We start from the raw sequence: 13,659 nt of genomic DNA on the forward strand, positions 1-13,659 counted from the left end.
AGAGGCTCACACTTAACCCAAAACTCGTACAAACATTCTATCGGGTTTTCCTTATTTGATTCCTCAGCCAGAATCTTCTTGATTTGCTTCAGCGTTTTCTGCTCAGGCCTAGTGATTTTAACTACTTGAGCCCCACTGACTGCCCTGTGTTCTCATCCACAGTTTTTAATGCTGTGTGATGGATAGCGATCACATACATTCATGCACAAGCTTGTCTGCTAACTGACCTAATGTGATGGGGATGTTCTGTGCTTGCTGAACAAAGGCCATTGCATCAATAATCAAAGCTGAACACCAAGGTATATTTGGCACACACTCAACCCCTTTTTCCAACTCGTGCATTAATTTGGCTTTGTTTGCTTTGCAAATGGTACCATTACCAGTTCCCAAGGACAAAGGCACAGGTGTCAGGGAAGAAGTCGAGATTTTTCAAATCTTCTTCCCTGTTTTTCCCAAGAATTAGAACAGTCTAAGCTAAGCCTGATTGGTATGATTAAAAATTTCGGAGCAACTTTTGACATGGAAAATTTTTGAAAATTGCTTGAAAATTGCATTCTCTCTGAAATAAAAAAGAAACTAAGTTGCCCCTTGAGAGTCGCCACGAGGTGACAAGATACAGTGTTTGCCCCATGGCCTAATAGTAGCTCCTTCACCATGTGACTAGGGCTTGTACAATGCTAGGCTAGCCACATTGTCACAGAACACTTCCTGTTTCATGAACAAGTCTTTCACAATAGATGGTGTGCAGGTGTAGTGATGGGTCATGTGATAGTGGTCACGTGAGTATCTGGACGGCAACTTCATCATTGCATGAACGGCAAATGTGCTCTTTCGCTTTATTTACATCTGTCTACACAATTTATACCAACATGGTGTTTCATTGCTGTGCATGGGATTGCACGAGCCATGAAAAGAAGGGCTCCGGAGTATGTTGTTTTTTTTTTTGTTTGTTTTTTTATTGTTTCCCGCTGATGAAGGGAGGTGATGGTCTAGTGGTTAAGGCGTTGGGCTGGAGAACAGAAGATCCTCGGTTCAAATCCCCGCCTGACTGGAAAATCACTAAGGGCCCTTGGGCAAGGTCTTTAATCCCCTATTACTCCCGGTGTGTAGTGAGTGCCTTGTATGGCAGCACCCTGACATCGGCGTGAATGTGAGGCATTATTTGTAAAGCGCTTTGAGTGTCTGATGCAGATGGAAGAGCGCTATATAAATGCAGTCTATTTACCATTTGATGAAGACCGTGTGAAAAGTGACAGTTTAAGTTCTCCATCACATTTTTTTTCCCATTTTTCGGGATCATGCTTTTTTCAGGACTCATTTGTTTCTCTGTGAGCTCTATTTTTCTACAATCAGTAGACCTCCAAACCAAAGGTAAGCTATGCAATTTCCTCCATGAACTGCAGGTTATTTAATTGACTTTGTAGTGTTTTGACTCGGTGTTGTGAAGTTGATCATATTTGCAAACTTTTCTGCCAAACATTTGATCCATGATCGAAGTGTAGTCAGTCTGCGCACTGGAAAAACTATTAAAATATGACTGGAGAGAAAAGAATGAAACCGGTAATACAAGTAACAGCCTTTTGCGGTGTCCGATTTAGCAGCATGTCAGACTAGTTGGTCATTTGAGTCTTTTTTTTCTGACTCCCGTGTTGTGAAGTTGATCATATTTGCTGGCTTTTTCTGCCAATATTTGACTCATGATCAACTGTAATCGGCGTGCACACTGGAAAAACTATTAAATACGATGAGAGCGGAATGAAACCATTAAGTTAATCACTGCCTTTTGCAAGGTCCGATTTAGCAGGTGTGAGTCAGACTGCAGTCCCGTGTGTGAGCACAGTAAAAAAAAAAAAAAATTGGCCGGTCTTTTAATCACGGAAATACGGGACCCGCTTTCCTCAAATTGGTGGGTGTCGGTGCTGAACTTTAATCTCGTACCTCTGTTACTGGGCACGTCTAGACTGCTCTGTTTGTTAAAAGCAAGGTGTTTTTAAATGGAAATACATTGCGATTAGGCAGGGGTTTTGTTCAGTGTGAGTGAAAATCTGTTATATACGGTGTTTATTACATGGAAAACCATACAAAAACATTGGGATGTTTGCTTTTTCCGGTGGGTGCGAATATCCGGTTTATATGATGACGGTTTAGGCGGGTTTTACTACTTGGGTTGTCTGGACGCTGCATATCTGGCTTCCGCTCAAAATTGATAAAACTGGTAAACAATCTGAGGGAAATATTTTACAGATCCACACTGATTCTCTGTATTTTCTCTTCTGATGTTCAGGATCAAGTGCTTTAGCTATATTGGACAAATTACCTTGGCCATCCACCTACATCCAGCATTGGCCTGCTGTGTGTGTACACGGAGCTTCCCGTCCAATATGGCTGAGTAAACAAAATCGCGTGTTGCGTGTGATGTCACTACTCACCATCTATAAGAGCACAGGATAAACAACAAGTCAGACATGGAAGAGGAGAAAAACATCATGAAATCTCATTATTTTTGCTTTTAACAATGTATGTGGGGTCATGGAATTGATTGTTTTTTTTTTGTTTTTTTTGTTTTTTTTTAGGTGGGCATTTAATAAACTAAAAAAAAAAATAATAATTTTTGGTGGGCATTTAACCAACTTTCTTCAAAAAGGGAGTGGGCGGATGCTCGGCCCTGGGTGCTCAGAAGCACAAATAGAGTATTTACATCTCAGTCAAACTCTAAATTGCAACATTCATGAATTCTGTTTTTTTTTTTTTTTCATCTGTTATTGGGTCTGCTCAGATTCATGCAATTTCTTTTTCCATGATCCCCCACTCAGCAAGGACTCAGTGTATAGAGAGCTATAGCTATAGAGAGATAAAAATTATTGTAATTATAAGTGGTGAATGTTACTGTGGCGTTAGTTTGGTTTTCACTGGTAATCAAAATCGATTCTGTTTGCTGTAGAGGTTATCTGTCTAGCATTTTTCCATTTGATGCAGGTCCTCACAGTGCTTTACAGTGATGCGTCTGTGCATCTCTCACACTGTCTCTCACACAATGTCATGCTGCTATGCATGCTCTTTAGCTGCACACTGGGAGCAATTTGGGGATTAAATACACTTACTCAAGGGCACTTTGACTTTTCCATTCCTGTTGAGAATTGAACCTATGACCTTCTGGCTCCAAGTCTGCCTTTCCAACCTTTATATGCTTTGGTGTTGGCATTTCTGAGCTAAATACAGTTGTGCTCAAAAGCAGAGGTGGGACGAAGTCACCATCAAGTCATAAATCGTCAAGTCATAAATGACCACCAATTGTTTGCAAGCTGACTTGGGACTTGTTTGGGACTCTCTGCTATTTTTCAGAGAATATGAACAACACAAAAAAAAATTTTCACTCATGGTTAGTGGTTGGGTGAAGCCATTTATTGTCAAACAACCGTGTTTACTCTTTTTAAATCATAATGACAACAGAAACAACCCAAATGACCCTGACGATCAAACGTTTATACCCCTGTTCTTAACGTGTATTTCCCCCTTTAACATCAGTGACAGCTTGGAGTTTTTTGTGGTAGTTGTGAATGAGGCTCTCTGATGGTAAAGCTGCCACTGAATATGTCTTGGACTTTATTTACATCAATTATGAAGAAACACTATGGCACTCTATGGTAAATCTGCATGGAGTAGACAGTTCTCAAAAACTGAGTGACTGTGCAAGAAGGAGAAGAGTGAGGAAAGCCACCAAGACACCCAGACAACCCAGAATAAGGTACAGGCTTATGTGGCTGTGATTGGAGAAATTGTGCACAGTGCAAGCTTTGCATTTTGTATCACCACTTATACAGCTTCATGATGAAGTTGGAGGATCGTCTTAAAAAGAAGACATGAACGTTTAGCTACAAATTGCCAGAAGGTACATCTGAGATGCAAGCCTAGATTTTTTTTGTCAAAGAATATCCTTCTCTGCTTTACTCCAATATGAAGCTGAGAGTGGTGATGCAAAATGCAGAATTTGCACTATGCACAATTTCTCCAATCACAGCCACATAAGCCTATAACTTCTTCTGGGTTGTCTGGGTGCCTTGGTGGCTTTCCTCACTTTTCTTTCATGCACAGTCACTCAGTTTTTGAGAACTGTCTACTCCATGCAGATTCACCACAGAGTGCCATACTGTTTCTTTGTAATTGGTGTAAATAAAGTCCAAGACCTAGTCAGTGGCTGCTTTACCATCAGAGAGCCTCGTCCAAAACTACCACTTTGTATTGTCATTATTATTTAAAAAGAGTAAACACAGTTGTTTGACAATAAATGGCTTCACCCAACCACTAACCATCAGTGGAAACAAGTTTTTATCATTCATATTCTCTGAAAAATGGCCAAAAAAAGAGTCCCAAACAAGTCCAAGGTATGTAAACTTTTGAGAACAACTGTAAATGCTATGACAAAGTGACGCTCAGCTTTCATCCTTTCTGACTTGTCCTGCCTTGCGGCTGTTGCTGTGGCTGCCCTTATTTCCTGCAGACTGTACCTTCCTCCTTCATTCCCACACATTTTCTCTGCTGGATGCTGTTCTTCTCAGTCTCCTCCCTTTTACCCCTTTTTATTGCTTCTCTGTCCCTCCCTCCCTCTGTAGCAGATCCTTTCTATGTGCTATGTGTGCCTGCTTGTGGTGTACGCACACACATTAATGCACCATTGGCACACTTCCGTCATCTCACCACATGACCCACCAGTAACCAATCTCAGACCTGTGTATGTGTGTGAGATCAACCAAACATCTGTCTGGACAGCTTTAGCCAATAGGAGGAGCTGCTGATGCTTGTCCCTGTCAGCACTTGCTGCTGCTGTTTTGTTCACGTTGTCTTCTGCCTACGTGAGAGGAAGTGTGCCGCTCCTGCCAGTGGATTGTTGTGGATTAACGCACCTCTGTCTGCTGTCGTACCAAATGCTTAATATATAACTACCGCTAAAGTCTAGCTGAAGCCAGACTGGCTGCTCAGTTAAATCGTAGTGTGAAGGCTGCCGGTGTTTGTCACACTGCAGCAGACAGAAAGAGGAGGTGAATTCACTGAAGTTGAAGTACAGGCAAATCACAATAAAAGCAGCACAGAAGGGAGTGAAAAGGGTCTCGTCAGGCCAGGTGGCCTGTTTGGGGAGAGATGCTAATGGCACGTAACACGGCATGTTCATTGGAGTAAAGTAAATTGTAAGTAAAACACACACACACACACCACTGCAGAACTTTAGTGGCTGCAGTGCGCTGCCTGGGAAGTAGCACTTTGAAGTGGGTCACACGCCTGAAAAGACAAACAGGCGGGGTGTGGAGAGGGACAGTGTGTGGGTAGTTAGTGTGTGTGTGTGAGAGACTTCACAGCCGACTCTGAAATATTCCCATGATTTTACACACACACACACACACACACACGGTGTTAAATGAGGGTGACATTTTCTTAGGAAATATTTCAGCCATCTGCTTCTAGTGATCCGTTTCCCAACTTATTTTTGTCTGCAGAGGAAATTGAAAACCTTCCCTCAAAGTTTTGACAAAACAAATGATATGGTTTGTGACATAATAATGGAGGCTGTTCTTGCCCTGTTATTTCTTCTATGTCAGCTTCAGTATCCTGTACTTCATAATACCATTTCTGAGCATAAAATGTTAACTTTTTTCCTTTTTTTAACTTGGAAAATGTAACTGTTTTCATGATAACCTGGAGTGTTTTGCTGTAGTGAGTTTTGGATTATCAAACTGAGCACGTCTGTTCTATGTGTTGTTACGTGCTGTTGCAGTGACTGCATATCCCTCCATAGAACACACAGGCAGAACTGCACTCACTGTAGTCAGTTTGTTTTTTTTCCTCAATCTGTCAAGTAGTTGGTTATATTTTATGCCCCACACACACACACACCACCTTTGACCCTTTGAGGAAGTCTGTGCAGTAACTGCAGCTTGGTATCTGCTGAGTTAAACTTTGGTCTCTTTAAAGCAATAATGTTACAGTTAAAATGTTGCTAGTTCTGTAGCTCGCTAGCTGCTCACAGCGTATGTGCGTTAATGGCTTTCCTGCACATTCCTCTGAGCTCATCTGTTAGCAGAACAACTGCTGCCCCGGTCGCCGGCCAAAGCGCCACTCGGCAACGCAACAAATCCACCGCACTGGTATCACCCAGCATAAGATAAGAGTTTGATTTGCTAACAGATATTTTGTTGTTTCCAGTATTTGGTAGCAGTTTTATGATGGAAGGCTCTTAAGTTGTTTTCTCTTCTGAAGCTGTTTTTTTTTTTTTTTTTTTTTTTTTTTTAACAGTTTCTCTGTGTATACACCACACACATAAGTGCTCATTTCCCTCTTTTTACCGCTGTAGGCAGGAAGAGTGTTATTGATGTTGTTTCTGTGTGTCTGCTGGCGTCATTTAAAATCATTTGCTGTGATTTACTTAAAATTTGAAATCCGAGTGGGCTGTCATAGCAGCTCAGTGGGTGCTCATCAAATATCAGCTGCATTGATGAAGCCTGGATAGGGTTGTTGTTTTTTTGTTTGTTTGTTTTTGTATACTCTTTTGCTATTTCAGTGTATTTTCAGTTGAAAATTGTACATAGTGCCTTCAAGATTAGCCAGGGTCTGGACCCGGATTCCATTGGTTTAAATTTACCAGTTTGATATCTTATGCTTCTTTCTCCCTATGTCCAAATTTTAAAAAAGGGGATTACATCTTGAAATACCAGCTAAACATTGTGAAATGGTCCAGCTTGAATGAGTCACCTGGGTTTTGTTCAACAGTGGTATTTGTTACAGTAGGTGTTGTTTTGAAGACGTGAACTCATCAGCAGACAGAGTTCTTATTTGACACTTATTGATTTTTGTATTGTTGCCAGCTTGTTTGTTGTTCTGTGTTTGAGGGCATTCAGACAAACACAGATGCTCAGTCATGTCTGTTCAGCCCTCGATTTAATCCCATAATTACGTTTTAATGGATATTAGATGATTTAATTGTCTGTGACCAGGGTTCTCATCCTTTATATGTGCTGAATGTATATTATACAACCCCTGGCAATAATTATGGAATCACCAGCCTCGGAGGATGTTCATTCAGTTGTTTAATTCTGTAGGAAAAAAAGCAGATCACAGACATGACACAAAACTAAAGTCATTTCAAATGGCAACTTTCTGGCTTTAAGAAACACTATAAGAAATCAGGAAAAATAATTGTGGCAGTCAGTAACAGTTACTTTTTTAGACCAAGCAGAGGGAAAAAAATATGGACTCACCCTGTAAATTTTCATCCCCATAACTAACACCTGCATCAAATCAGATCTGCTCATTAGTCTGCATCTAAAAAGGAGTGATCACACCTTGGAGATCTGTTGCACCAAGTGGACTGACATGAATCATGGCTCCAACACGAAAGATGTCAATTGAAACAAAGGAGAGGATTATCAAACTCTTAAAAGAGGGTAAATCATCACGCAATGTTGCAAAGATGTTGGTTGTTCACAGTCAGCTGTGTCTAACTCGGACCAAATACAAACACATGGGAAGGTTGTTAAGGCAAACATACTGGTAGACCAAGAAAGACATCAAAGCGTCAAGACAGAAAACTTAAAGCAATATGTCTCAAAAATTGAAAATGCACAACAAATAAATGAGCAAACGAATGGAGGAAACTGGAGTCAATGTCTGTGATCGAACTGTAAGAAACCATCTAAAGGAAATGGGATTTACATACAGAAAAGCTAAATGAAAGCCATCATTAACACCTAAACAGAAAAAAACAAGGTTACAATGGGCTAAGGAAAAGCAATCGTGGACTGTGGATGACTGGATGAAAGTCATTTTCAGTGATGAATCTCGAATCTGCATTGGGCAAGTGATGATGCTGGAACTTTTGTTTGGTGCCGTTCCAATGAGATTTATAAAGATGACTGCCTGAAGAGAACATGTAAATTTCCACGGTCATTGATGATATGGGGCTGCATGTCAGGTAAAGGCACTGGGGAGATGGCTGTCATTACATCATCAATAAATGCACAAGTTTACGTTGATATTTTAGACACTTTTCTTATCCCATCAATTGAAAGGATGTTTGGGGATGATGAAATCATTTTTCAAGATGATAATGCATCTTGCCATAGAGCAAAAACTGTGAAAACATTCCTTGCAAAAAGACACATAGGGTCAATGTCATGGCCTGCAAATAGTCCGGATCTTAATCCAATTGAAAATCTTTGGAGGTTGAAGAAAATGGTCCATGACAAGGCTCCAACCTGCAAAGCTGATGTAGCAACAGCAATCAGAGAAAGTTGGAGCCAGATTGATGAAGAGTACTGTTTGTCACTCATTAAGTCCATGCCTCAAAGACTGCAAGCTGTTATAAAAGCCAGAGGTGATGCAACAAAATACTAGTGATGTGTTGGAGCGTTTTTTTTGTTTTGTTTTGTTTTGTTTTATGATTCCATAATTTTTTCCTCAGAATTGAGTGATTCCATATTTTTTTCCCTCTGCTTGGTCTAAAAAAGTAACAGTTACTGACTGCCACAATTTTTTTTTTTCCTGATTTCCTATAGTGTTTCTTAAAGCCAGAAAGTTGCCATTTGAAATGACTTTAGTTTTGTGTCATATCTGTGATCTGCTTTTTTTCTACAAAATTAAACAACTGAATGAACATCCTCCGAGGCCGGTGATTCCATAATTTTTGCCAGGGGTTGTACAAATGGTGACTGGTTTGCCTTGGGCAACAATGATCCCGAGAGGTGACATTCCATTATGCTGCCCTCCAAACCAGTCACCATTTGTTTTATTATACATCTGTGTAGTTAATAAATTTATCTTTACAGTTGTGTGAAAAACTTGCTAAGTCATTGTTTTATTCTTTTTATTTTTGGTTATTTTTACTAGAAACAATTCATTTGTCTGCAATGCATCACCCCTGCACATGCGCGAAACATTGTTGCTCCATTATGACAAAATCAGTCCGCAATCTCTCATAATGGTGCAGAATCCGCAATCTCTCATAATGGTGCAGAAATGGTGCAGAATCAGTCAGTGATGTGACTATTGTTAACTTTGGATGATTTATTGTAAAAAGTATTGCAATTATTACACGCGAATCAGCCAATCAGAACAAAGGATTTCAGTCACATGTATAATATATTTTATTTTTAATGTACAAATTCTGTTCTGGCTTTTCCATTGACTTGGAATCAGAGTGGGGCCACACTTATGTTCTGTTTGTGTCTGTCCATCCTCAGGAAGCAGAGACTGGACTTGTTCCAAGTGTCCAAGACTTTGACAAGAAACTTACTGAAGCTGATGCCTATCTACAGATTCTGATTGACCAACTAAAGGTGGAACATCATCTGCAAACACTATTTGATTTCTACACTATTTCATTGTGGTTACATGTTCATGCAGATATGAGAAATGTAGATCATCTTCCAGTCTGAGGTATATATGGGATAAGTGTCAAAATTAGAGGACAGGTTCACTTTTTACAACAATAGTTATGTTCACACATTTTTGTGTTCAGGCCTCACAGTGCTATCTTCACCCCTAACAATTGCATTATACTGTGTGAGAAAATAGTTTTTCACAAGTTGTTGAAGGGGAAATGCATGGACACCTGCAATAATAATCGAACTCAAACTGCATATTTCTGAACCTTAAAATTATATAGTGTAGCTTTTAATGTGTTTCTGCGTTTTCTGGTTATGTACAGGTCTAGAGCAGGTGGTTCTGGTATTGGAATTGGACTACCTCTATATAGACCTGGGTTCAATTCCAGATATGCGTGTCAGTTCAGGCCACCCTTGTCTGTCACTGAACAAGAGGCATCATATGCATTGTCCCATATTCCTTTTGTACCACTAACTTGCTGCTGATTCCAAAGTAGACTGTTAACATTATTTTGTTGCTGTGTTGATCATACAGTAGATGTTGGTAACTCCTGTTGCAGCTGCCTTATTCACTTTCATCCACGACATTCATTCATTTTTGACAGCTGCTTATGCAAATCAAGGGTCACGGGGGGGGGGGGGGGGGGCTGGACCCCATCTCAGCAGTCATAGAGCACGCTCCAGTCATCAGTGGCTTAATCTCAATCACAAAGGGCTTGTTCCAGCCACAAACTGTACCTTTGCATGTTTCATTTTGATTTTGTTAGTTTCAGTTTTGTTTTGTTCCTTTATGCGCAGGTTTTTCGGTGATGGGAGAAGTGCAGGCTCATTTATCCACCTTTTTTTGTGACTGTTTTTCCTTCATTCAGCTATTGTCGTGTGCCCTTAAAATTGTTTTTTTTTTTTTTAAGTAGAAATTAGCCACACATTTTATAAATTCATATTTATTTATAAACATAATTTTTTTCATTACGTTAAAAAAAAAAAAAACTAAACTAACAAACTAAACTTGCCCCCCCCCGCTCTCACACTCTCTCTCCTCTCTCTTCTCACCTCTTGTTCTCTATCACAAGCTGTTTGATGAGAAGATCAAGGATTGCAAAGAGGATGAATCACGCAGAGTGAGTCCCAGCAGCGTCTCTGTTTTCTGGTCTGGTGTTGTTATAATTGGAGATGAGGCTAACAGCAGGGGAAGCAGGCTGATGCTGCTGCCCCACTGGGAAACCAAAGATGATAACTGTCTTCCACATTTGATATGTGTTGTTAGAGCTTTTTTTTTTTAAGTTGTGATTTATTAATTATTGTCTGAATTTGGATTCCGAGACCGCATTTAGAATGATTTCTCTTTTTCCACAATAAAAAATATTTATAGTTTATATAGTATACTGCATATGCTGTATCTGCCTGACATTTGTCTGATCAGAGACTTGATAGTTGTTCAGCTGAATTCAGTCCTGTGGTATAGTGAATGCTTGAGTGTTGAAATTATTTAATGTTTACTTTTTAGTAAAATTCAGTAATGGTGGTACAAACATTTCATTGGGAATGTCTTGGTAGCCTTCAGTTTAACACAAATGTCCTCCTTGAGATTAATTCTTGCTTTAGGTCTAGTTTGGCTTGTATTTCTTTTCAGTTTAGGGAGATTGCTTATACACAGTTGAAGCCATGAGTTTATGTACTCTGGCTTAAAAACATTCAAGCTCTGTTTTATTCCAAACTCACACATTTTATGTTACCAAATAGTATATGTTACTACAAATAGAATTTCTGCTTCTTTTCTGCATAAAGTTATTGAAAATAATGCTATAAAATAAAGTCATTTCAGTTTTTGATTATTTATAGTTTCAGTGGATCTATGTTTTACAAGCTCTAAATGAACTCCTTTAAACTGCATGGATAATTCCAGAAGAATCCAGAAATTTAGTTAATTAATTTTGAAAGCTTTTGCAGACGTAATTGGCACAGTTAGGATGCTGGTGATTATATTTAAGGGTCTATGTCAAGAATCTGTATCTTGTTTCATTTAGGATCGCAGAAAAAAAAATCTACACAATTAAACCTAGAGAAGCACCAAAACTCTAGTTCTTCTTTAGCAGCCATTTTAAAAAGATTCAAAATTCCACAAGCAACTGATAGTCTATTGTACAAACTTATGAAAAGTACAGACTGTCAGCTTTTAGGTTAGTCAAGGGTGAGTCCCATAACTTTTGTTTTACCAAGATTTGGAAATGTGGTTGTTAGAGTTGCACATGTGGCAGGGTGGCCACTTCCTTTACTTGCTGCCTTATTCCTTCCCTAGCTGTTAGTTAGGTACCCCCTTTTATGACTGGGTGGGCAGGAAGGGGGGCATCACATGCCACTCCTACCCAAGACTCAAACTGACAACCTTCTTCACAGAAGGCTAGTGCTCCAACCACTGAGACATCACACCCTCTTTAGGTTAATATTTCAGAATTAAAATGCGAGTTATCATTTTTGGGAACTTTTCCTTATGTTTGATGTGCATTGCATTGAAATATAAATCACTATATTCCATAGTTGATCTTCTGTCTGTCCATTTCTTGTTAATTATCATTTATCATCCATTATAAACACTGATACCAGTTTAACTGCAAGTAGCTCATATCGGCCAACTATATCTGCTTGAAAATTTATTGGTCAAGCTATAGTAAAATCAACATTAAAAAGTTTACAATTGATCACCAGGATGGGCTTTTTAGGCACTAGTTATGTTAGTCTTTCTGAAGTCACATTTTTACACCATGTCTCAAAGTCCATCAGTTTCTAGGGTCCTATAGGACCAAAGTTTTAATTCCTGGACATTCATTTTTACAGCTATCTTCAATGATGTATAACATCTGTATGGTCCCAAGATTATTACTGTGCAGTTTTGGTGCTATGTGTTTTGTGCTGTTGCACACCGTGACCACTGCACTCACACTAGTGGCAACGGCATTTAGCTTAAAAACAAACATGGCGGGGTTTGTTTGGTAACGGGCGAACCATTTGAACGAGCTTATTATTATCAGTACGCCGTAAACCATCGAGACATTTGCAGTATTCGCTGGGACGTCTGCAACTGAAGTACAAGTGCTGTCAGATGAAAAGCTCAACAAATTCTGTCGCGATTTTCATTGGACTGAGGAAAGCAGACAGCAGTCTGTACATGTCAGTCAGTGTATGGTGTCTGATACAGACTACATCGTCAGGATTGTTTTTGAACTATGTGACTGTTTTTGTGAGTTGACTGAGAACATTTTGGATTGGATTGGACTGCTATTTAAAGTTCGTGTTGGACTATTTGTAACCTCTTGACCTCAAAGGACCAGTGACTCATACCTAAATGTAAGTGCTTTTTCTCTTGATTAGAAATTAATAAAATGTCAGGCATAACAGGCAGTTGTGGTTGCATGAATCTTTTGAGCGAGACTCAAAAGGAAATACCTGACTTGTGGAGATACAGGTGGTTGTTGTTTTGGATGCCTTAGCATAATTCTTTAGATTTTATATATATATATATGTATATGTGTATGTGTATATGTATGTGTATATGTATATATGTATATGTATATATGTGGGCTGGAGTCTATCCCTCCAGTATAAATTGCTATGTGTCACCTGGAGTATGTCCCCCCCCCCCCGCGCGCTTTTGTGTTATCAGCTCTTGATTTTTTTCCATCTTTCTGGTGTACTTATTGTTGTCTTCTTTTAGTTTATTTTGTTTAGTGGTTTAATTCCTGGGATGGTCCTATTGAAGCTGTTAAAATTAATGAACCGCCGGTTTTTCGGTATATAAATCACACTGGAGTATAAGTTGCAGGACCTCCCAAACTAAGGAAAAAAATAAAACGAATAAATTTGTGAAATCTTCCATGCTATGTAAAGAGGTTGTCTTCTTTGTGTTTTAAACTGTGACCCACTGAAAATCTTACAATGAATAAAAACTTAATCCTATTGTAAATGTTATTTTAGTGCTTTTATGTGGTGCTACAGTTAATATTCAAAAGAATAAACCCATTGTTTGATAAAATGGAATATTTACACTTTAGGAAAATGGAGTTTGAAAGTTTTTTTTGTATGACCTCAACTGTCGTTTTATTTCACAAAAGCCTGCTTTAGGCCTACAATAGATCAGTGTTTCTTATGGAATCTTACTTTTTGTTGTTAAACTGATAGCACCAGCCCTTCTTCTTTGGAACCTTGGAATTGTATTTTTTTTTATGCAGTTTAATTTTACAGTATCTTATGTCTTTCAGAAAATTGAAACTTTGAAAGAAACCACTTGTGT

The 13,659-nt window shown here is 39.1% G+C and overlaps 1 protein-coding gene across 4 annotated transcripts in view; it reads left to right on the forward strand.

The window, feature by feature from the left end:
* Nucleotides 1-13,659, forward strand: part of osbpl9 (oxysterol binding protein-like 9) — an 81,622-nt gene that overhangs the window by 37,521 nt on the left and 30,442 nt on the right. For 2 of the 4 annotated variants that reach the window (XM_034179696.1, XM_034179697.1), the window contains exons 5-7: nucleotides 9,228-9,323; nucleotides 10,445-10,492; nucleotides 13,628-13,657. In XM_034179696.1, the coding sequence (XP_034035587.1) occupies nucleotides 9,228-9,323; nucleotides 10,445-10,492; nucleotides 13,628-13,657 (174 nt within the window). Of the gene's footprint in view, nucleotides 1-5,110; nucleotides 5,184-5,958; nucleotides 6,150-9,227; nucleotides 9,324-10,444; nucleotides 10,493-13,627; nucleotides 13,658-13,659 lie in introns of those variants that run through there. The other 2 variants (XM_034179699.1, XM_034179698.1) reach the window with 2 other exon arrangements.

The sequence above is a fragment of the Thalassophryne amazonica genome, chromosome 10 (assembly GCF_902500255.1).
Source record: "Thalassophryne amazonica chromosome 10, fThaAma1.1, whole genome shotgun sequence".
Lineage (NCBI taxonomy): Eukaryota > Metazoa > Chordata > Actinopteri > Batrachoidiformes > Batrachoididae > Thalassophryne > Thalassophryne amazonica.